The sequence below is a fragment of the Triticum aestivum genome, chromosome 6B, assembly GCF_018294505.1.
Source record: "Triticum aestivum cultivar Chinese Spring chromosome 6B, IWGSC CS RefSeq v2.1, whole genome shotgun sequence".
Lineage (NCBI taxonomy): Eukaryota > Viridiplantae > Streptophyta > Magnoliopsida > Poales > Poaceae > Triticum > Triticum aestivum.
In genome coordinates, this window is record NC_057810.1 from 180,040,573 (window position 1) to 180,062,015 (window position 21,443).

The window sequence follows — 21,443 nt, forward strand, 5'->3', positions numbered from 1 at the left end:
CCGGCCCGCGAGGCCGGGCCGTGCCATGCCGGCCACGGGCGGGGGGTCGGAGCCCAAGCACGGCACGCGGCCCGCCTGGCGCTAGCTTGGCCCGCGCGGCCTGGCGCTCGCCGCTGGCTCGCTGTCGCTGCGTTTTTCTCGAAAAAAAATCTGTCTCGCTGACGCTGCGAGTGCGTGCGTCGCTGGAAGGCTGGCTCGCCGAGCAGGAGCTCCCCGTGCCAGGCACGTTTAGCGCGGGCCGGGCCGGCCCGTTTGGCCAGCTATACACAGGATAGGGCTGCCCTCGCCGCAAAACCCACCCCGCCAGCCGCCCCCTCTTCCCTTTCTCCTCGCCTCTCCTTCCCCCGCAAACTGTTCGCTGGGAGACCCCGCCTCCACTCCACCGCGCCGCCGCTGCCGCCGCCGTGGCCATCCCGGCGAGCACATACCTTAGCTCCGCGGCATATAGGAGGTCTCCCGGCTGTTGACCCACAGGATAGGGCTGCCCTCGCCGCAAAACCCACCCAGCCAGCCGCCCCCCTTCCCTTTCCTCGCCTCTCCTTCCCCCGCAAACTGTTCGCTGGGAGACCCCGCCTCCACTCCACCGCGCCGCCGTGGCCTTCCCGGCGCGCACATACCTTAGCTCCGCTGCTTTGTTCACTGACACAGCTAAACAGGTAACCCTACGGTTCCAGCGTGGAAGTCTTGATTTTGATGCCAGAAAAAAAAATGAATCTTAGAGATAATTGTGTGATGTTGGTTTGCAGTGGGTACGTAAATGGAGATGAAGTCGTCTAAACGGCCCTTCGAGTTGCTCATAGAGAAGAGGCTATGCCTTGAAATCCTCAGATCTGATTACATCAAAATGTTTCACAAGATTAAGGTCCACAAGAATGCCATAGACGAGATTTACAATCAAGTCAACCATGTTGAGCCATGGATGATTAACGACAAGAGGGTCCCTGGGCACGATACCTTCATTGCCCTCACCAAACCCGTCCGCATTGTCCCCTCCAAGGCCTTCTGCCTCCTTTACAAGCCCTTCACCATGAAACTTACCACGAAGCAGATCAAGGACCTAATTGACAACACGCACTCGCCTTATGTCAGAGCTGTAAGTGAGCAATTTTCTTACTTTGATAAGATCGGGAAGTGACGAGTGTTACTGATGTCTATTTTTTAGTGCTTAATTTAGTTGTATCCGAAGACTGGGATTGAATATAAGTGACACCATAGTTATTTTGGTAATGAAATAGAATTACATGAAAATATATATTTTCAGTCCATATGTATCCCATATAGGTTATAAAATCTCCACGAAAGCAAAAACACTAACATTTTGTGCATGGCACTAGCTTATGCAGAACCAGGAATACTTTGGTTATAATAAAATCTTTGATTCTAGCTCTCAGGTAATAATAACTATTTTTTACTACAGATTGGATTTTTATACCTGCGGTATGTTGCGGAACCAGATACCTTATGGACTTGGTATGAGCCCTACATTCGAGATGACGAGGTATTGTTTATTCTGTGTTAGTCCCTTCCTCATCTGTATTTGTTTGACCACAAGTTAAGTATCAAGAGGACAAATTCTATTTTTGATGATATAATTTTACATTCAAGTAATTTTCAAGCCAAGTGTTGTTTCCAGTATAGTGATGTGTTAACATATACTCCCTCCGTTCCAAAATAGATGACCTAACTTTATACTAAAGTTAGTACAAAGTTGAGTCATCTATTTTGGAACGGAGGGAGTATAATATATACACAAAGATCTTCTATGTTTGTTACGCACATGCTATTGTTAAGAAGAATGCTTATGCAAGCCAGAATTAACTACTAAACATATTGCATATGAAAGCTGGCACAAAATACGGTTATTCTATTGTCTTCCATCATGGATACTGATGGAAGTGTGTGATCAGAAAGGTCAGAACGATAGTTCTCTGGAATCCACCATTCCTTTAGTAGAGATTATTTTGCACTTGTTAGTTGTTCTCAGAATACATAACAATGTGCACATGTATGAACCTAATGCTCAGCCATCTGGATCAATCTGTTGAAATAGCTTGTCATGCATATTCTTAACATTTATGATTCTTTGTGATAAGACGGTTACTCTTTTTTGAGTTCTTTTTAAATGTACCATAGCTCACCTCCATATTATTTTGTGTTCTTTTTCAGAAGTTTTCGCCTGGACCCAATGGTCAAATGACTACTATGGGCGTTTATGTGCGTGATCTCCTCCTGGGTGAGGTATTCATCTCTTAAATTATGGTCCCATTTCTTCCGTTTGGCATAACTGTACCATAAAACTGCTAAGTTTTCTATGGTCATACAGGATTAGCATACTTTTTCCGAACCTAAATGCAGTTACTGTTTGTTTAATCTCACCTGTTGATTTGTCATACCTAGTGGAAATTTCAATCTTGGGAGTTGCTTTAAGAGGAGCCACTTTGTATACGTTTGGTCTTAAAAAGGAGGTCCAGGGTGTAGTAAGTACTCCCTCCGTTCCCAAATATAGGTCTTTCCCTCTCCTGTTCCCGGTGAAATATCTTCAAATAAAACAGTACTGAAAAGAAAACAGAGGGTTCCCCTCCCGAGTCGCCCCGCGCGCGACCGGGAGGAAACCCTAGCCGCCGCCGGCCGGGTCCCCCCTCCCTCTTCCCCTCTCCCCTCGCCGCCGCCAGAGGGCGCGGCCAGGCGAAGCCTGGTCGTCGCCGGCGGCGGCGGGGAGCTCCTGTCCCCTCTCGCGTCGGGCTCGGGGCGGGCCGAGGCCGGCGGGCCGGGGTGCCCCGCTTGACGGCGGGCGCGGCAGCGCGGCGGCGCGCTGGTGCGGTGGCGGCGGCGTGACGGGCGTCGCATGGGGGGGCGTGCTTGGGGGCGGGATGCGGTGCCCTCGACCGGATCTGGCCCTCCGGGCGGCGCGGGCCGTGGGCGGTGCGGCTGCGGGCGGCCCCCTCTGCCTTGGCCGTCCTGGCTGGGGGAGGTGGCGGCGCAGGTGTGGTGGTGTGTGCGGCGGCGCAGGTGGTGCGGCCGGTGCGCTGGCCGATTTGGTGGCTGCGTGCCCGGCGGATTCATTGCCAGGAGTCCGGCGGGCGGCGCGGGATGGGCAGTGGCCTGGTGTGGCTGCTGCTCCGGCCGTGGAGAGTTCCACGGTAGCTTGGCAAGTCGGCTGCGGCGGCGGCTGGCATGTTTCGGCGTCGGTTCGTCGGTAGGCGGCGTGCGGCGGCCTTCGATTCCTCTCCCCGTCGCCCGCGCTCCACTTCCGTCGATGGACGGAGCTTCTCCCAGCCGTGGTCCATTGCCCGTCTCGCGCCCGGCAGCAGGACCGCTCCCATCTCGCGCCCGGCAGCAGGACCGCGCCCGTCTCGCGCCCGGCAGCAGGACCGTGGCCGTCTCGTGCCCGGCAGCAGGACCGCGCTAGTCTCGCGCCCGGCAGCAGGACGGGCCGATGGCGGCTGGTTGGGGGCAGCTCAGGGGTGCGAAAGGTGGGGCCTTTCCACCCGTCTCTATAGGTGGCGTGGCGCTGGGTAACTGGTGAGGTGGCGTCGAGGTCTTGGATGCCGGGGCGGCGGCCCTGGTGGTGGTGTCACGGTGCTCTTGGGCAAAGCCCGTGCCTGGGTGCTGCCCTGTGACCATGGTCGTGTGGGCGGCATGGTCACCGGGGTGTGGCGTTCGGTGGCGGTGAGTATTAGCCGGGGTGAAAACCTGTTCTATCTTCGGACGGACCGGCGGCGGCGAAGCTCGTTCCCTTCCTGAAGGCGTCGCCGCGACCATCATTGCCCGTCGTGTTGCTCCAGGGGAAACTCTGACTCTCGGGTCGGGCGGTGGCGACGCTCCGGTGTCGTATCCTTCCTGAAGGCACCGCCTTGGAGCCCACGGTTCGTCATATGCGGCTTCATCTCTTCGCGGTGGCGTGTTCACGGTCGAGGACCCGGCTGCTCTTGTAGTGCTTGGGGTGGTGTTGCTGCGCTCAGCGCTTATGTATCTTGCCTCGGGTGTGTGCGTGTGTTGTGGTGGCGTGCGTTTGTACCGGGTTGTTGTTGGTCGATGCTTTATATATAAAGCGGGGCGAAAGCCTTTTTCGGTAATATAGGTCTTTCTAGAGATTTCAACAAGTGACTACATATGGAGCAAAATGAGTGAATCTGCACTCTAAAATATGTCTACATACATCCGTATGTTGTAGTCCATTTGAAATGTCTAAAAAGACTTATATTTAGGAACGGAGGGAGTATCTTATAACTGGAAGCTCTTGAACTTTGTTTTGGCTTTAAGGATGCCAAAGTTCAAGTAAACAGCTCTTGACTGGTTGCCTCCCACATTCATTCCTAGTCAAGATCCTGTGATATTTTGGGTTAATGGGTTAACATGTCCAATAGTTTGGAGATTTTATTATCCATGCAAGATAGCAAAAAAGTAGTACCAGATTGAGTAGTACTACTATTTTGGTTGATTCAATCAGTTGAACTCTGTTGTTTGATGAGCTGTTTGTTTGGTGGTGGTCCTTCAATTCTTACAGTATAGCTAATACAATAATGGATGATATCTGTCTCACTTGGCATGAAACATTAGCACTTAGGAGTCATCTTATATTTACTAATTGGAGGCAAGTTGTTTTTTATTCGTCGTTTGATGTAGTTAAAGATGTGGGACGCCCCCAGCCCCTATAATCTCTCACGACTGCTCGGCTTGCCTAAAACAAAACTCAATATCATGACTCAAGTTGATTCTTCTCCCTATGGCCACCTCTATGGCGCCTCCGAGAGAGACGTGTATATCTACGTTGGGCACACAAGCGGAGCCGCAGAGGTGCCTCCTGCTTCTTGATTTCTCACGGTAGTCACGGCCATTGCTTCTGTCCTGGTCTCGAGTGGCCCCATGGTCAATTTTTGTTGTGTCCACCTCTCCTCCTAGGATCATGCTGCACAGCAAACCTCTTCCAGACGACGGCCTGGGCTAGATCATTTCCTGTTGGTGTCTGCGCCCCCAACTCCCCAGTTTACCCTTATAATCAAGGCTAGCTCTTCCTAACTCCATGCATTGCATTATCACTAGATACGTCCAGTTAAGTTTTCTTTGGTTCACAGATTTGTTTTGCCTTCATTGTGATGGACGTGTCCTCACCCCAACAGATAAAGATACATAGGTTAATTGATCAGCCAGGTAAAGATAAACTATGAATTTTAATAACCATGTTCATTTGTTAAGTTTCCTGGTATGCATATTTTCACTTGCTTCTTAAGATCCCTTGGATTACAAGTATGTGTTTGCTGCTCTTTGTGAAGTTAGGAAGATCTCTGTTTGATATAAAAAAGGAATATCTCCGTTCATTGATCAAATATGATGAAAACTGTAAATATTATGAGTGATTTCTCTATGAATTATTATCACAGAAGTCCTAGACTCTCATTACTTTTAGATCTGGAAACATGTGTACTATTTTCAGTTTAAGGTAACAGAATATTCTCCTTTGGCCATCCATAGGCCCAAATTAATTAGAATAGTGCAATGACAAAGGAAATTCCGCCTATGTCTTCTAGGCATAGCCGGTCCCAAGCCCGGGTAAAGGAGGAGGGTTGTGATAGGCTTGGCGAGCCAACGTAAAAACTAGCCAGTCCCATAGGTATGAAACCCGTTTGAGCGAGAGTAGTACTAGGATGGGTGACCTCCTGGGAAGTCCTCGTGAAAGGGTTTCATATCTAAGGGTTGTGATAGGCTTGGCGAGCCAACGTAAAAACTAGCCAGTCTTTTGGGTATGAAACCCATTTGGGCGAGAGTAGTACTAGGATGGGTGACCTCCTGGGAAGTCCTCGTGAAAGGGTTTCATATCTAGCCTACCCCAACTTTTTTTGGGATAAAAGGCTTCGTAATAAGTAATAATAGTGCAATGACAAAGGAGTTGATCCAGTGCTACAAATAGTTCACTATGTTCATAGTTTATATAAAAATTAGTATATATAGAAGAAATATTTGCGGTAGCAAAGATGCCAACAAGGGACCAAATTTGTCTGATCTATGTGCACAGTTTCAGATTTTTTTTTTGCTAATTCTTAAAGTAAGTCATGGCCTATGATATCACTGAATAAATTATTTGTTTTTTTTTCTTATTTTCATGGCATATCTGTAGATTGCAAGGTCTTGCTGTATGACATCACCACAATTGCCTCCAAATCAACAAGGATTTATGTAACTAATTATGTGATACATGCCCCTTGACGTATATATGCACATTTTATCACATTCACATGTCAGGCTCTAATTCGTTAAATATATTGCATGAAGAATATCAGTGGATGCATTATTCAGTGCAGAGCTTCTACTTAGCTTATGCAAATGCAATATAGATTTGAAGTGCACATATGTTCTCCTGTCCCGAGTATGTAAGAGTAAAGGAAATCAATGATGTCTATTTTGATATGTTTGGCGATTGAAAAAACTATCTTACTAAAATTTATGCTTAATAGCACATATTTATTTGACGTGGACCCTTACATAAGTAGGTGGGATCACACATTCACCTATAAGCATGAAAGTGCAATTTATCGGCAAGGCAATCCAATATTTTCAGCATGTAAAATTAGGAGAACAGAAAGTACCATTGTGAGAAATTGGAGTACTACCTATGCATAAGTTGAGCTGCGCTTAGTTAACTTTAGCTTGGATATGCTTTAACCGGGTGGCGCATGGTGTAAACTAATTTGTAATCTTATTGTTTTAAGCAATTTGGCCTGTAGGGGGTTCAGTGTCATTTGATTTTCTTTTACTTTCAAAATGCATTTATGCAGTTATTTCTGTTTACTTTTATAGAGAAGTATGTCTCTCCTTAACCTTTGCGTTATCCATGTGAATAGTAGATCAGGTAAAAAGAAAACCGAGTACTGCAGAATTCAGTGTTTATTTGGGTACCATGTCTTCCTATTTGATGTACACTGCTGCTTTTTCACCCTTTTGTTCATGTACTGCACTCTGTAATTGTTCTTCCATTTCATGAACCATATCATAGCATCCCTAATTTGATAGCATCCAAGTATAAATTCTCTGTGTCCGATACTTACGCCTCAGTGATGGTAAATAATAGCCTAAACTAGAATGGGTTTTAGCCTACATCTTTTTTATTGTTTTGATGCTCTTATTCAGCTATTGATGTGATGCTCGCTTCCAGCATAGATTACTTATGGTTCTTTCAGTTTATTTAGTATATCTAATTCCCTAATTTCCCGCCCACAATTTCTTACTAATTTCAGCTATTTTGTACTATATATTCACTCATGTTCATTTCATTGGGCTTTTAGTACTATGTTCACTATTCGTTTTTGACATGAATCTATCAAAAAGATCAAAACAACCACACCAGTATAGGCATAGCACTCATTTTCGTTAAATGGTTAATATTGGTTATATGAACTATCCGATACCTTGAAACATGCCCTATTGACGCGAAGTGACGAAGCACACACATATTATAGAGAAGATCACAGTAACCATTTCTCCACTAGCCTCTCATAATTGCTTTTCCTCTAATTTTAAGATGAAACTGCTCTGAGGTTTGTTCTTACCAAGATCTCTGTGTTCCTACAGTTGTCATCAGAGGTGTTCCTTTTTCTGCCTTCAGTTGCATACCTAGAAAAAAAGTGCGTGTTGGAAGGGAGTGGGGGTGGGGGGTAGTCTATAAAGTTTCCAATGAATGCCCTCCCTACAATTTTCTCTTCACAAACTGGTCCAAGTCTGGGGCGCAGTGCCTCGCCCCTGACATAGCCTGCGAGTGATGACTAAAGGCTATAAAAATTTCAATCTAAGCCCTCCTTATTTGTTGGCATAAATCCATATGGTAGGATATAAATGATGTAGACTGACCTCCATAGCATGTTGATTTCTCAAATATTACTCATTATTTCTTTCATATCTGGTGCTTATGGAGAGTGAAATATGTACCTGGATGGCTTTCTTTTCTTACTCCCGTTGTCCCTGATGGCCACAAGATTCTCATGTTGAAAGCACGCTTGGTTTAGATGATCCTCATTGTATTCTTGCTTTTTTCTTATATCCATTTTTAACTGTAAAGTATGTTCTGCCAATTTTGGGGTAAGCAATAACTGAGTACACCTCAGTCCAAGCCTAGACGCTAGTATGCCAAACTCAACAGAACAAATTAACATGACAATCATACTCGGTTATTATTCTAAGTTCCTTGACAAGTTCTGCGTCTAATATTTCTTTTCCAGGTCATTATTCTGGTAGCTTCATTTGAGAAATATCATTCACATGTTTGGTGAACTAATTTATGTTATCATTTACTGTTTCTTTGCAGCGCTACTTCGGCAGTCCTCTTCCGCGAATGCCAACCCGAGTTTTGCAAGAGGTCATGGCCGATCTTAAGACGATGAGGCTCCCAACAAAACTGTCAGGGATAATTCAGTATTCTTCCGTACAAGGAAGTGAAAGTGGTCATGCAAAATCTCCACCGAGGAAGCACCGAAGTCAAAGTTGTGAGAGTAGTCATGATACTGAGAGGAACCATTCAGAGCATGATCGTCCTAGGCACAATGTTAGGGAGCAAGGTCGGCAAGCCCAAGTCAAGAAAGACCTTGAAAGGGATGATGAGAGACGTAGGGGTTCTGACCGAAATGGCTGTTCGAGTGGACGCCGCAGGAGCAGAAGCAGGAGCCGTGAAAGGAGGGACTGGGGACTTGACCGTGAAAGGAAGGACCCTGGTCGAAACAGGCGTTCGAGAGGCCGCAGTGGCAGGAGCAGGAGCAGGAGCAGGAGTAGGGGCAGGAGGTGGAGCAGGGGCGAGCACGAGCCTGAGCAGGAGCAGGAGCGTCAGCCCCACTTCATTTTGCGAAGATGAAGGGAGTATGGCGAACGCCATCTAACATATAAAGCCTGCTAGACTACCCGCTGTTCCAGCGGCATTGCGTTCGCGCAGCATTTTCAACCGCACGATGCATTTACTGTTTGCAGTTTTACCCTGCTGTCAATTGGCCAACCGCTCGTTGCATTCACACACGTCCAATAATTATGTAGCTCTATGACTGATGGGGTCGAGTGTCTATGGGGCCACTGAGCGGAGGCTGGGTTTCTCTTGAGCTGGGTGGGCGATTGGCTGGTGGACCGCAGTTCGTGGTTGGGTGGGAGCGACGTGAAGGGATGGGTTTTCCCTGGTCTACGCAGACCGTGCTCTACCCTGCTGTTTCGATGGTCCCGGTTGGCATTTGGGCCTGCTGTGAAGTGGCTTGGGTGCTCAGGTAGCTCATACGAGAGGGATTGCCAACTGGATAAGAGCGGCGTGGCGGTCTCGACCATTGGTCAGAGGCCATGTGACCTAGCCGCCCGCAGCTGCAGCCGCCTCCTCTCCTCTTCCTCGTTCTCCTGCCGCCGCCGCCTCCTCCTCTCCTCTCCCCGAATTCTCCTACCTCAGTCGTCGTTGTCGCCGCCGCCGCCGTCGACCTAGACGTCACCGGCTGAGACCGCTGTGGTATGGATAAGGAGACGAGAGGAAGAGGACATCCTTCCCTGACAGCGCCCCGACCTGCCAGGTCTTCCTCCTCGTCGGCCTAGGTCTGGTTCTGCTGGATTAGATGGACAGAAGTGGTGGATCCGATGGTTGCCGGAAATCCCTCATCGTCGGAGGAAGGCGTGCGACCGGCAAAGAAATAGGCTGATGGAGCAGGATGGGGTGGCGGTTCAAGTTCGGCGGCCTTCGCGTGTTGTGGTTGGCGGCGCTCCACTTCCCTTCTCCCCTGCCCAGGTGAGTCGTCCTTGATCTAAAATATTTAATCCCCACACTGATTTTTTTATTATACAGTACGGTGGTCTGCAGATTATCCTTCAAAGGAGGCCACAAAGAGCAGCGATGGCTTCTTGGTAATCTGCAATTGGCCACAAAGGATGAGGTACATGGAGGTATGGTGCTATCACTGCTCGGCTGCCCCCATGCTTCCTTTCAAGTTTAGCGCTTTCACTAACTTTAGCTAGGTTTGTAATTTCAGATTGCCAGCTACCTTCCATTGGTGTATATGCAAGCTACAGAGGTTTGTGGATCAATTTGATTGTAGCTTTATTCTCTTATTTCATTGTGATGTTGTTTTAATTACCGCCATGTGAAATTAGGCGTTTCTTTTGGGGAGAAATTTTGTGATGCTATATTCTGCATGCTATATTACTGGCTTACATGCTTTAAGGAGGAGATTTTAATCTCTGGCCGTGTATGATGAAAAAAGAATGTTAATTGCTAATGCTTTATTTCAGAAAACCAAATATGCACCATGCCGATATGCTTCATGACGAGTGTGCTTTTGTCATCCCTCACCCTCTCAGGTTAGTGTTTTGGCCCTTTTAGTAGGTTTTTATTTTCCTTGCTCGAGCCAGATTGTAGGTCTGCATATTCCTATATATGTGTTTTATTGTTTAGTGATGCCTCATTGCATCGGCCTTGCAGATGGCCATTAGGTGCTAACCAAGAGGTGCACGCCATGAATCAAACTACCGAGGGGGCATACAGTAATAAGGAGGGAGTGGCTATCGCAGCGAAGCTACCCTCCCCCTCAATCATGCACTGCTTTTCAAACGCAGTTTGCCACTGCTGTTTAATTAGCTTCTGCATTAGCAGCGGATTCAGAGTTTATTCTTCAGCGGATTCAATTTGCGGGAGACTCCTGTTGCAGTTTGGTGACATAGATCAGTGTCAAGTCGCTTAACAAATGCAGCTAGGTTCCATTCAGTTAGCCAAAGCCATTGTGCATTAAAATTGTAGATGTGCATGAGAGTGTGGAAATCATTATGGCACGTCTATGAGCATGCTATACTCCCATGCTACTTTCAGTTATTGACCACTAGCTTTATTACAGCACCCAGGATTTCAGGGTTTGCTTTACTTAGGTTAGTATGTACTCTACCACAGATGAATTGGTTATATCTCATTTTAATATACTTCATTAGTAATTACTAAATAATCTAAAGCGAGTTCTATGGCAAATTTTGTTTGGGTCTACTTTTTTGGATCATTTCCATATCTACATTTCTTACATATAAAGGTATGCTGCAAAAATTAAGGGTCTGGATGGTAATTTATGGCTGTTTCAGTTGCTGACCATGTGATTATGGTAGTCTACAATTTGCTTATGGGTTCTTCATTGCTTGATTTTTATCTCGGACAAAAGAGGGCCAGCCACACCTTTGAAATAAGCAGCGGCCATCCAGTCCAGAACAGGTATATGTTCAGTTCTGGTTGCCTTCCATTTACTTGCCCGCAAGCAACACTTACCTCACATATCTATTGTTTGTTTTGTTATAGACTGAATCTGCTCGACAAAGTGTGAAAATGCAATTACTGCTTGGAAAAGTGTAAAAAAGGCCAGGGTATCATTTATGTAGTTATTTGGAATGCAAGGTTAGGAAGTAGGTGCTTCTCTCTTTACCATTCATTTGCCCCGCCACTCTGATTTTTGGCTTGCTAAGATATGGACTTTCTAAAATGGATGTGTGCAGATCCAAGAAATAAGATGAGAAGAGGAATCTAGCAAAGGAAGGTGAATCTTTTCTCTTGTGAATACAACAAGGTTTGTTCCTGCTAGCGAGCAACACAGATCTCATGCATGTACTGATTGATGCCTTGGTTATATTAATCTATAAAGATAATTTCAGCCTTCCATGTATTTGAACATTTATTGTGTTGCAGATGAACTCTACCATGCTTACTGATATACTCCTGCGTATATGTATGTTGTACTAGAAGTTCCTATTTTTTAACTATTGCGTACCAGAAAATTGAATTGGCAATGTCTACATAAATATGATGTATTAAATTATGTTTTGAGAGGGATTTGTTCATTTTCAAAACTAAGGAAGTTGGATGAGCTTAAAGCACCCATTCATCAGTTCACTGAACTTTTCGAATTCTATTTTAAGTCCACAAGAGGGCAAAATCATTGCTCTTTCCCAGATTATCTAAATCAGATGAGCGGGCTCCAAACTCCAAGTGCCATTTGCCGTTTTTGTGTTTTGATTTTTACTTGAGTGCCTTTGGACCGATGGTAGTATGGAGAGGTGACATTAGCACGGTTGATGGTTGCTTCTCTCTTGTAGAGTACATCTCCTTCTTCTATATTCCAATATATCAATAAAACAAGAGATCTATAATATCATTGTTTATGGAGTTCACAGATTATTGAAGATTTTTGCTGCCATGGAATTGTGAGTTTGTGACTATACATTCTTGTGTCTTGAAGATGTATTGTCTCTGTATGTGAATGTCAATATCCAGGTATGTAAGCAAGTCCTAACTTTTATTCACATATTTATCTATGAAATGCATGCAAGCAAATCACATCTTACAGACAAATGCCCCCTTATAGGTAAATGTGATGATTCATAAATTAACCGGTTGGAGATATGTAGATAGTCAGGTGTACTGATAACTGGAGTTTAGTGCTCAAAATCCTTCTACCTTTTCTACTGACTGTATTTTCTTGACGTCTTTAAGAGAAGAATGAGTACTATTAGTCATTCTCTATCATGTATAATAGTACAATACTGGAGATGTGAATGGATAATGTTCATTTAGTATAGTATTAGTAGATGATGTTTTTTTTCTTCAGTCAACTCGTGTATTTCCTGATATGTTCAGTCTATTCCCAAATTAGTTCGTAAAGTAGCCTTAACAATTATACAGTCTCTTTGTGTATTAGTACTCTGTTTTCTTTGGTTTTTGGTCAGCTGGAAGAATCAGTTTGTCATAACATGTGAAAATGATTTTATTTACTTACGCTGTTGCTTTTATCAGTTAGCAAAGATGTTTGTCAAATGTAGTAAGTTAGGCATCGCAGTGAAGCTTAACAAAGGGACTTCTGGTGAGGCCTACAAGGCTGGAAGCACTGTATGTAAGGTGGTACCCTCTGATGGATATTCATTTGTCAACTAATACATGACCACACTAGAGAAGCACACGCCGCGCACACACAAGGATCCTATCAGGTTCTAAATATGTACGTGGATGTGGATGATCTTTAAATACTTGGATGATTATTCCACATAAACAAAGTCATATTGTCATTTTTAACACAAGAACAAAGCAGTGTCCCATGACACAAATAGCTACTGCATGTGTTGAGTAGAAAATTCATTCATTAGTTATGGGGCATCAAGAAGAGCAAACACCAATGCGGTGAGACATACCTGTTCCATATAAACATGCGGAAAGTTGTAAATCCTTTCACCTTGGCGAGGCACTGTGATCAACGGCCTAGCCCAAGCATGCCATAGCTCCTTGTATAATGCGTCGCTAGAACTCCCTGCACAAAGGATTCATTATGTGAACTAACATGGCAAGTTTACTTTGTAGCATGGTAAATTTAGTTTTATAGCATTTTAACCTGACATATCGATATCTTATTGCTCTTCAAAGGTATCTAAAAGTTGTGTTCTCTGCAAACAGATGGGTGATGTTAGTCAATAGAATACCTAAGATGTCAGTTTTGTTGCCAAATATTGTAATCCCAGATTTACAGAGTTCTAGAATAGAAGATGATCTGGTGGTTACCTCTCTATTATTTACTCGAATGACTGTACTTATATCTTACGTTCAAACTTTACCCGATCTTGGTTTAGTTTCCATCTCCAATCAGATTAATGGTTTGCAGACCAAAGCCAATGTTTTATGGAGTTCTTATTCCTAATTTAGTTATACATTTCATTTGTAGTTTCTTGGTAGATAATAAGCAGTGGCAGATGAACCAATAAGTTATCTGTGCCCATGCTTTATTGTAAGCGTTAAATTTGCTCTCTGGTATTACTTTCAATGTGTTATCCATACCCATGCTTTTTGCGGTTAATTATCATGTCTTATCAACTTATGCAGAGTCCATGATATCATACAGTTTGAAGTCAAAAAATTCATGATATGGGTGATATGGAAAAGTCATTGCCTTCTTTGCTGGAACATTCCCTGATTGCCTGGACTTCTTGGGTCAATCGCTGGACGCCACCCCCGTCTCCTGGACGTCATGACGCCGCCGATTTCCTTGACGCCGCGTGCCACCGATCTTCTATAACTCAATTTCTCCAATTTCTCTCGGCTGTGAGCTCATATATATTTTTGAGCTGTGAACTTATTATGTAAACTCAACACTTTGTTTTGTGACAAGTGAACTCATTTCATATTCATCTATCAATCATGGTTGAAGTGTCTATATGTCTCTCCCTTGCCAATGTACTAAAATTTGAGGTCTACATACTTTTTTCTAGCCACAATTCCATTTCTTGTCTCTGAATAAGCTACAATAAATGCAAAAGAAGATATTGCAGCAAGTAGCTTATAGATTGAAATTTGCCGCATTATTTATTTGTCGTATTGTTGCTCAGTTGATTCTGGACGTGAAATTAAATATGACATGCTATTCTTGATGTAATTGCGAAATTGCATCCAACATCAAGTAAAGATTACAGCAAACATCACTTACAGGTTGCTTGCATTCAACATCTTCAGAACTTCACACGCATCCATCTCCTCCTCCAGCTGCTGCTGCCATCACGCCACTGGTGCTGATGTTCAGCGCCACCCACTTCTCCAGCATGTCGCGGAGCGAGCTGCGCCAACGTACGCAGGGGAGGGCGAGCTGTGTTGTCGCGCGCAGGCCTGGGCGAGCACCCGCAATGAGCTGTGCTGGCACGCGCAAGCATCCGCAAGGCGAGGGCAAGCACCCACAGAGCGCAAGCATCCGCCACGCGAGCGCGAGCTGCGCCGGCGCGTGCAGACATGGACGAGCGCCGGCGGAGAGCTGCAGTGACGAGGGTGAGTTGCAGCGGCGCGCGCAGCCATGGGCGAGCACCGGCGGCGACCTGCAGTTACTCGCTCAGGCGTGGGAAGCTAGGGCGGCGAGTTAGGGTACCTCGCGCAGGCATCAGCGACGTACGCCGGCGAGCAACCATGGCGACCAGAACAAGCTAGCCACAGAGCAATCGGATAACCACAAACACATTGGATAAGGTAGAAAGAGGTAAGGGTACTTTGGTCCTTTCAGGTGACAGGAAATTGAAATGAAAAAAGAAAAAGTAATGGAAAAAGAAAAAATGGCATGGTAATCAAAATGCAACGGAGCTAGATGGCATTTTTACCAGGCCAATTTTGAGAGTGGTAGTTCTGCGAAGTCCAATATCGGAAGTGGCAAATAACCGTTTTTTCATGTAAAAAAGCTATCATGAACTGATCTCATGTCTTTCTTATAACGCCGTGTAAGAACATCATATCTAAATATCTATTTTCTAAGGGAAAAGTTGGTACTCAACTGACCGATTTTTCCCTAACATCCGTCACGTTCAACGTCTACCGTGCGTCTTCATGGGCCCGCGCACCGCATCTTTTCTTTCATCCTTACCTCCACTGAAACGCTATCCACACATACAAGCAGTCTGTTGCGAACCCACTAGGCGACCATGGTAGGGTGACCAAGTCGGCTGGGCCCGAGCGGTCGCTGTCGAAGCTACCCAGGTGACGAAAGGAAGAGCCACGCCTCCTTCGCCGCGGCGCGATCCCGGCCAGAGGACCCCGTCGCCGGCGGCGAAGCGGGTTCAGGGACAGCGTCACGACACCGACGGGTCGGCCTCGCGCTTCCGCCGCCCATGCCCGCCAGGCCATGCGGCGCATGCCGACGAGTTTCAACAACTATGAAGATGTAGAACGGCGATGGCGATGACGACGTTGTTGCTGCGACATCCTTTCATTGTAAAAAAATAAAAAATTGCAACATCATCCATGTTGCAAAAGTTCTTTCCGCAACATCATCTTTGTTGCAAAAAGGTGAAGCTGAAAAAAAGAATTTTGCTAAACAACCTCTGTTACAAATGTTTCTGTAGCATGAGTTCTGTTTCAAAGGCTTCTGCAACGTCACCTTTGTTGCAATGATGAGGACAGAGCTGGGTTGTTGGATAACATCAGATCTAAGGGCTGCCGAGGAGGCGGATCTTTTTAGCCCATTTTCTAATGCTTTACGGATTTTATGACCAGACTCTAAATATTCTTATATTCATGGCTTGAATACTTGGTTCACTTTTGGCCTTTGCGAAGGCACTGGTGCCCGTGCGACTGTGACGCATCATTGTTGTAATGGTGAATAGCATATGAAGCCTCCTAATTTGTAGCGCTGCAATTTGGAGCCTTTTTGAAGTGGAGCAGCTTTGTCTGGTTGGCCTTCAATTATTTGTGTGTTGCTTGTGATCCTACTAGCTTAGTGTGCTTTGGTTGTTTACTTGTTTCCTGTTTATATACCCTACATGCACTAACCTGTTTATCTAGCACTAATGGTATTTATTTTATCACAGGTTGGAACTGCTCTGTCAAATCCTTACCTTTCTTTTGCAGAGGAACTGAATGGTTTGGCTGGTCCACAACAGTCTCAGGTAATCTTGATTTTACATGGTGAATGTTCTCTGTTGCATCATGATCAACTTGTGCTTGTCAAATGGATCTCCTGAAACAAATTCCTCCTAATAAATTGTAAAAGTCCTAATGAAGAAAAATATGTTCATGTCATTCTAAAACGATGTATGTACTGGTTGGCTTTGTGATTCCTCTCAGATTGTGCTTTTTGGCTTTGTGATTCCTCTCAAATTGTGCTTTTCGTTCTTATGTAGCAATGCATCACTTCTCCAGGTGAAAAAATGATGGAAACAAAGGCTCTGTTTAAATTTGTTGTCCTTTTGCATCTTCCAGCCTTTATCATACATTCTTCTTATCCAATTATGAGTTTAAGTAGTTATACCTATCATTGTAAGCCTGTAGGAAGCAAATATTTTCATGTGAATTTTATTTCTCTGTGATGGTTTTAACAGAAACAAATCATAGCCACTGTTACATCATGTTATTTATCTTACCATGCCGTTCTATCTGTATACTCTGTTTACGTCTTTTTGACACTCCCAGTTTTGTTTTTCTATGGTATATATTTGACTCCTTTCCATGCCATTTGGCTTTGAATCTGTCCTCATGGTCATGTCTACTGGTATATAGTGCACTTGAAGCTATATATATTGTTATCTACAGACTGTTTATCATAAATTTTTGTTTTACCTTATGCTTGTCCTGGTGGTTTTCTTCCTGGGTGATTGTGTGCTCATATGCCATTGGTCAATATCCATCTTTATTGAGGATGCCCACTTTTCTTAGTTTCATACCGATTCTTAATAGTCTCGCAATGCCTGCTCGGGTTTGTTCTTTGGATGAATAGAGAATAATAAATGTATTGGGGGTTCCAATATCAAGTGTACCACCTGGTTATTTCTTACCCAACTAATACGCACTACTTGGTGATAAAGGAAAAACAGCTAGAAAAATAATTAATAAAGTGTACCATCTGCTTATTGTTTTATACATAGTCGCTTGATTCTTTTTGTTCGTCTATAGGCCTCTGATCCTGTCTGCAGTGTGCGGCTAGGTTGTTCGTCCGCCTAGGTCGTAGGTTCCTTCCTTCCTGCCGACGGCAGGTACAAGACTCGAGCGATGGTTAACGGCAATCACTATATACACCATCCATCTATGCTAATATAGCCTGTCTTTTAAAGCCAATGTATGCTATTACCAAGTGATCTGAATATTTTCTTTTAAGCACCAAGCTTTCATGTAATGGAATATAAGTATCTTTAAGTTGATTCTAAATCAATCTCATGCACATGCTTTAAATGCTTGGCTCGCTTTTGCTTTTGCCGCCATGGTCAAACGTGCAGCTATGACTCTGTCTAATGTTTATCACTTCAATATGTGCCCGAATAATATTAATGTACACTCTTTCAATACATGGCTTGCTCTCGGCCTTTGTGCCATTGGCGCAACTGGTCATCTAGTAAGAGCAAAGGACGACGCTGCTGCTGATGATAAGCTCACAGGAATTCCTGAGCTGAAGAAGTGATCAGATTGGTAGGTGCAGGATGAAGGTGACTGTTACAAACCGACAACCATGAGACTGTATCCTTGTGCACCAACATTGCTATATACTGCCAAAGATATGAACAGTAACATATAATGTGTTTGGTCTCCCCAGGGCTATGCCATTCCTAGGAAATGCCTCTTAACTTCAGCATGTACACCCTCCGTCCGAAAAAGCTTGTCCCTCAAATGAATGTGTCTAGCACCGAGTTAGTGCTAGATACGTCCATTTGAGGGACAAGTTTGAGACAAGATTTTTCGGACGGAGGAAGTATAATGCAAGATTTGTTATCGGGCTAGGCAAAGTGATGCAGGACAAATTGCTTACTTTGGATAGTCAAGTTGTGTACCTTGTATGCTTTAGGCGTTGTGGGCTCAAAGATTGCTTCTTTTGTTCTCTATCTGTGATGCACAGTGCCTGCATATGTTTGTCCTTTGTTGTTTTAAATGAAATTGATAGCAAACAGCCAAGTTACTACATGAATCAGAAAAATTGCTCTGTTTTAATGGAGTTTTTCTTGTTCTTCATGCATCATTTCCTTGGAAGAGCCAAAATAAGTGTCGAATTTGAATTAAAACTACGACACTTATTTTGAAGGGAAATGTTTCGAAACGGCGCGCCGGCCGAACTTTCGGCCGGCCGCTCGCGCTCACACCCAAACCCCCGCACATGCAGCACGACCCGCACGCGCAGCCGCATGCAAAACTGCTCCCGCACATGGCGGGTCCTACGCACCTAGCTCTCCGCAAAACTGCTGCATGCAAAACTGCTCCCGCACATGGCGGGTCCTACGCATCTGGCTCTCTTTTCTATCTTATCTCTTCCCCTTCTACCTCCAGCCCACATCGTAGTTTCCCTAATGCTACAACCGTTGTCTCAAATTGCTACAAGCTGCTTCCACGCAGCTACAACCGGCTTCACGATTTGCTATATTATACGGCCCTGTGTTTTTTTTGCATGTTACCACCGTTGTCACAAATTGTTACAACCGGCGTCCCACACAGTTACATCTAACGTCGCTTTTTGTTACATCGCATGACCACCATGTTTTTTGCTACATGTGACCACCGTTGTCACAGGGATGCTGAAACCAACATCTTTTTTGCTAGATGCTTCAACTGGCATCACAATATGCTACAACCGGCATCGTATTTTGCTACTACCGGTGTCGCATTTTGCTACATCGCACATGGCTTCGTGATTTTTGCTACAACCGGCCACAAAAAAAGCTGCGTCCGGCGACGTGATTTGCTGCAACGGCCATGGCGAAGTTCGATCGCACATGGCGCACCGGCGAGCAGCTCCGATGAGCATGCAGGCGAGCGGCGGCTCCGGCGAGCAACCCCGGCGAGGAAGCCGACGAGCAGGCCGACGAGGAAGCCGACGAGCAGGTCCGGCGAGCGGCTCCGATGAGCGCGCCGACGAGCAGCTCCAGCGAGCGGCTCTGACGAGCGCGCCGACGAGCGGCTCTGACGAGCGGCTCCGGCGAGCAAGCTACCGACGGCAACGAGCCTGTACGTGAGGATGGAGGAGGCTTTGACCCACGCGCAAGGGAGGAGATGCAATCTGGACGATTATTATTACGTGAATCGAACGACTACGGCTGGACCGGCCGAAAGTTTCGACCGGTGCACCGGCGCCCAGTACTGGCCTATTTTGAAACGGAGAGAGTACACTTGTAATTTAAAATGAAGGTATTACAGACGGTGAAAAGTATTTAAAATGTGATGCAGGCTAGGAGGAATCTCCTATATCACTAAGAGACCCCGTATAATGCTCCAACTCGCAAAATAACCGTCAAATACGGGTTAGTGCGAAAAAAGCCGCACGATCAGACACTATAAACAAACATGCTTGACCCGTAAATTTTTTTGAGGGGCGCGGAAACATCCCGTCGAAATTGTGAAAATAAGGATTTCAGAGCCAACCCGAGGGGGCCCTGTATACGCGAAAGATCGTTGGCGGGAATCTAACTACTGCCTCCTTCCATATATATAGGGCCTAATACATTTTTCGAGGTTGCCTTTGACTATTGATAAGATTAATAATATATAAGATGTATAATGTGAAAATTATATCATTAGAAGCTCCTTCCATGTACGAATTTGATGATGTGCTTTGTGTAACTTGCATGCCATATATTATTACTCTAACATGTAGTCAAAATTAGTCTCGGAAAACGCATTAGGCCCTATATACATAAAAGGAGGGAGTAGGAACCTTCATGGCTCGGCACCGTCCGTCCGTCCCCGACGCCGGCCTCCTGCCCGGCAGCCGTGCTCGCCCGCCGCCCGCCTCGGCCGTCGCGCTCGCTCGTGGCTCCACGACTCTCGAACGGAGCTAGCTAGCTAGCTCAATCGATTGATTCAAACAGAGCTAGCTAGCTTGATGCGTGTCTCTCCCGAGGGCCACAGGTCCTTGGAGTCCGGCCTCCGCTTGCGCGCCGCGGCCGCCCCGCGTCTTCCTCCTCCGCCCGTCCGCTGGCGGCTGCGCTGGCCTACACTATGTGCCGATTTCAAATTGGCGTGAGAAAGAGGACAACCAGAGAATATTTCTTTTTACAGGTTGACTATTACGGGATCTGTTCAGCTGCAGCAAAACTCAATCCTTAAAACACGTTTTTCTCAGCCATTATAACGACTTTGGCCCTGTTTGGTTCCATGGGTTAGAATTAGTTTGAGCTAGTTGGGGCTAAAATAGCCCTAAAGTATCCAAACATGAGTGTTAGATTGGATCTAGTTGCACCTAACCCACCAAAAAAAACTATCCCATCCAAGAGGTGCTAATTGGAGCTAGTTCTCATGGGGTCCACTGAAAAATCACTTTTTCCTCTATCCCGCCAGTCAAGAGGTGCTAATTAGAGCTAGTTCTCATGGGACCCACTGAAAATCCACTTTTCTTTCTCTATCAAGTGCATTTATTGTCAATCTAACCTTGTGATCCAAACACCTCTTTGGCTAGAGTTAGTTAGTTCAGGGTTAGTCATGAGCTAGAAACTAACTCTAACCTCTAGCTAAATTAGAGTATCCAAACAGGGCCTTTAAAGGTCCGCGGTATACGAGGTCTGCTAGGGATGCTCTAAGCTTCCTAGCGGTGAAAACGCTGAGAGTCGATCGCCTCGTGCTCAATTTTGACTTGGTCAAGAGCTGGGAAGCTTCGGGCTGCCTTCGCGTGATGGACCCCGCACATCAACAAGCTCGCTAAACCCATGTTGTTGATGATTTTTTTTCATTTTGCAAGGACATATTCGATATTGGTAGTAGAAAGCCCATGTGTCAAATCATGCTATACTCAAAATATGTTTATCACGCTGAGAAATCTGAGTTTGTAAAAGAAATAATATTTGTATAACATCTATAGACCAGTTAAGGAAGCACTTTTTTAGTTGAAAATATGGTTATCACGCTGAGAAATCTGAATTTAATAAAACATATTTGTATAAGAACATTACATGGCAGAATGACCCAGTGGCAACATGTAGTACTAAAAATTAAATACAAATCTGTAGGTTTGGGCATCCTTCTCATTTTTCTAAGTTTT

General features: G+C 45.2%; 2 protein-coding genes and 1 long non-coding RNA gene across 22 annotated transcripts; 2 read left to right on the top strand and 1 right to left on the bottom strand.

Moving 5' to 3' along the window:
- Positions 1–288: 288 nt before the first annotated feature.
- Positions 289–9,601, top strand: LOC123136445 (pre-mRNA splicing factor SR-like 1). Of its 2 annotated transcripts, none has more exons than XM_044555808.1 (5): positions 289–656; positions 747–1,093; positions 1,418–1,498; positions 2,167–2,233; positions 8,297–8,466. In XM_044555808.1, exons 2-5 carry the CDS (start codon positions 758–760, stop codon positions 8,362–8,364), a joined length of 552 nt encoding a protein of 183 aa, XP_044411743.1. In that variant the 5' UTR covers positions 289–656; positions 747–757; the 3' UTR covers positions 8,365–8,466. The 2 variants fall into 2 exon arrangements, with proteins under 2 accessions (XP_044411743.1, XP_044411742.1); XM_044555807.1 differs by having other exon boundaries at positions 290–656; positions 2,167–2,238; positions 8,297–9,601.
- LOC123136446 (uncharacterized) lies at positions 9,601–14,174 on the top strand. Of its 19 annotated transcripts, none has more exons than XM_044555813.1 (10): positions 9,601–9,736; positions 9,794–9,891; positions 9,978–10,019; positions 10,237–10,305; positions 11,071–11,197; positions 11,282–11,385; positions 11,476–11,546; positions 12,151–12,250; positions 13,686–13,748; positions 13,844–14,174. In XM_044555813.1, the coding sequence occupies exons 1-6, from the start codon at positions 9,660–9,662 to the stop codon at positions 11,304–11,306; spliced, it is 438 nt and encodes a 145-aa protein (XP_044411748.1). In that variant the 5' UTR covers positions 9,601–9,659; the 3' UTR covers positions 11,307–11,385; positions 11,476–11,546; positions 12,151–12,250; positions 13,686–13,748; positions 13,844–14,174. The 19 variants fall into 19 exon arrangements, 11 of the variants coding, with proteins under 11 accessions (XP_044411748.1, XP_044411749.1, XP_044411751.1 ...); XM_044555814.1 differs by having other exon boundaries at positions 11,282–11,377; XM_044555816.1 differs by lacking the exon at positions 13,686–13,748 and having other exon boundaries at positions 12,073–12,250.
- On the bottom strand, positions 12,618–14,908 carry LOC123136448 (uncharacterized). The gene is made up of 3 exons (XR_006466932.1): positions 14,445–14,908; positions 13,359–13,410; positions 12,618–13,277 (listed from the first exon to the last, which is right to left on the bottom strand). It is a non-coding gene; the product is annotated as an uncharacterized lncRNA (long non-coding RNA).
- Between the last annotated feature and the right edge of the window lie 6,535 nt (positions 14,909–21,443).

Excerpts from the sequence above, each read along its gene's own strand:
- LOC123136445 (XM_044555807.1), top strand. The coding sequence starts at position 758 with ATGGAGATGAAGTCGTCTAAACGGCCCTTCGAGTTGCTCATAGAGAAG. Across the intron at positions 1,094-1,417 it reads ACTCGCCTTATGTCAGAGCT|ATTGGATTTTTATACCTGCG; the intron begins GTAAGTGAGCAA and ends TTTTTACTACAG. Across the intron at positions 1,499-2,166 it reads CCTACATTCGAGATGACGAG|AAGTTTTCGCCTGGACCCAA; the intron begins GTATTGTTTATT and ends GTTCTTTTTCAG.
- LOC123136446 (XM_044555816.1), top strand. The coding sequence starts at position 9,660 with ATGGGGTGGCGGTTCAAGTTCGGCGGCCTTCGCGTGTTGTGGTTGGCG. Across the intron at positions 9,737-9,793 it reads TTCCCTTCTCCCCTGCCCAG|TACGGTGGTCTGCAGATTAT; the intron begins GTGAGTCGTCCT and ends TTTATTATACAG. Across the intron at positions 11,198-11,281 it reads GGCCATCCAGTCCAGAACAG|ACTGAATCTGCTCGACAAAG; the intron begins GTATATGTTCAG and ends GTTTTGTTATAG.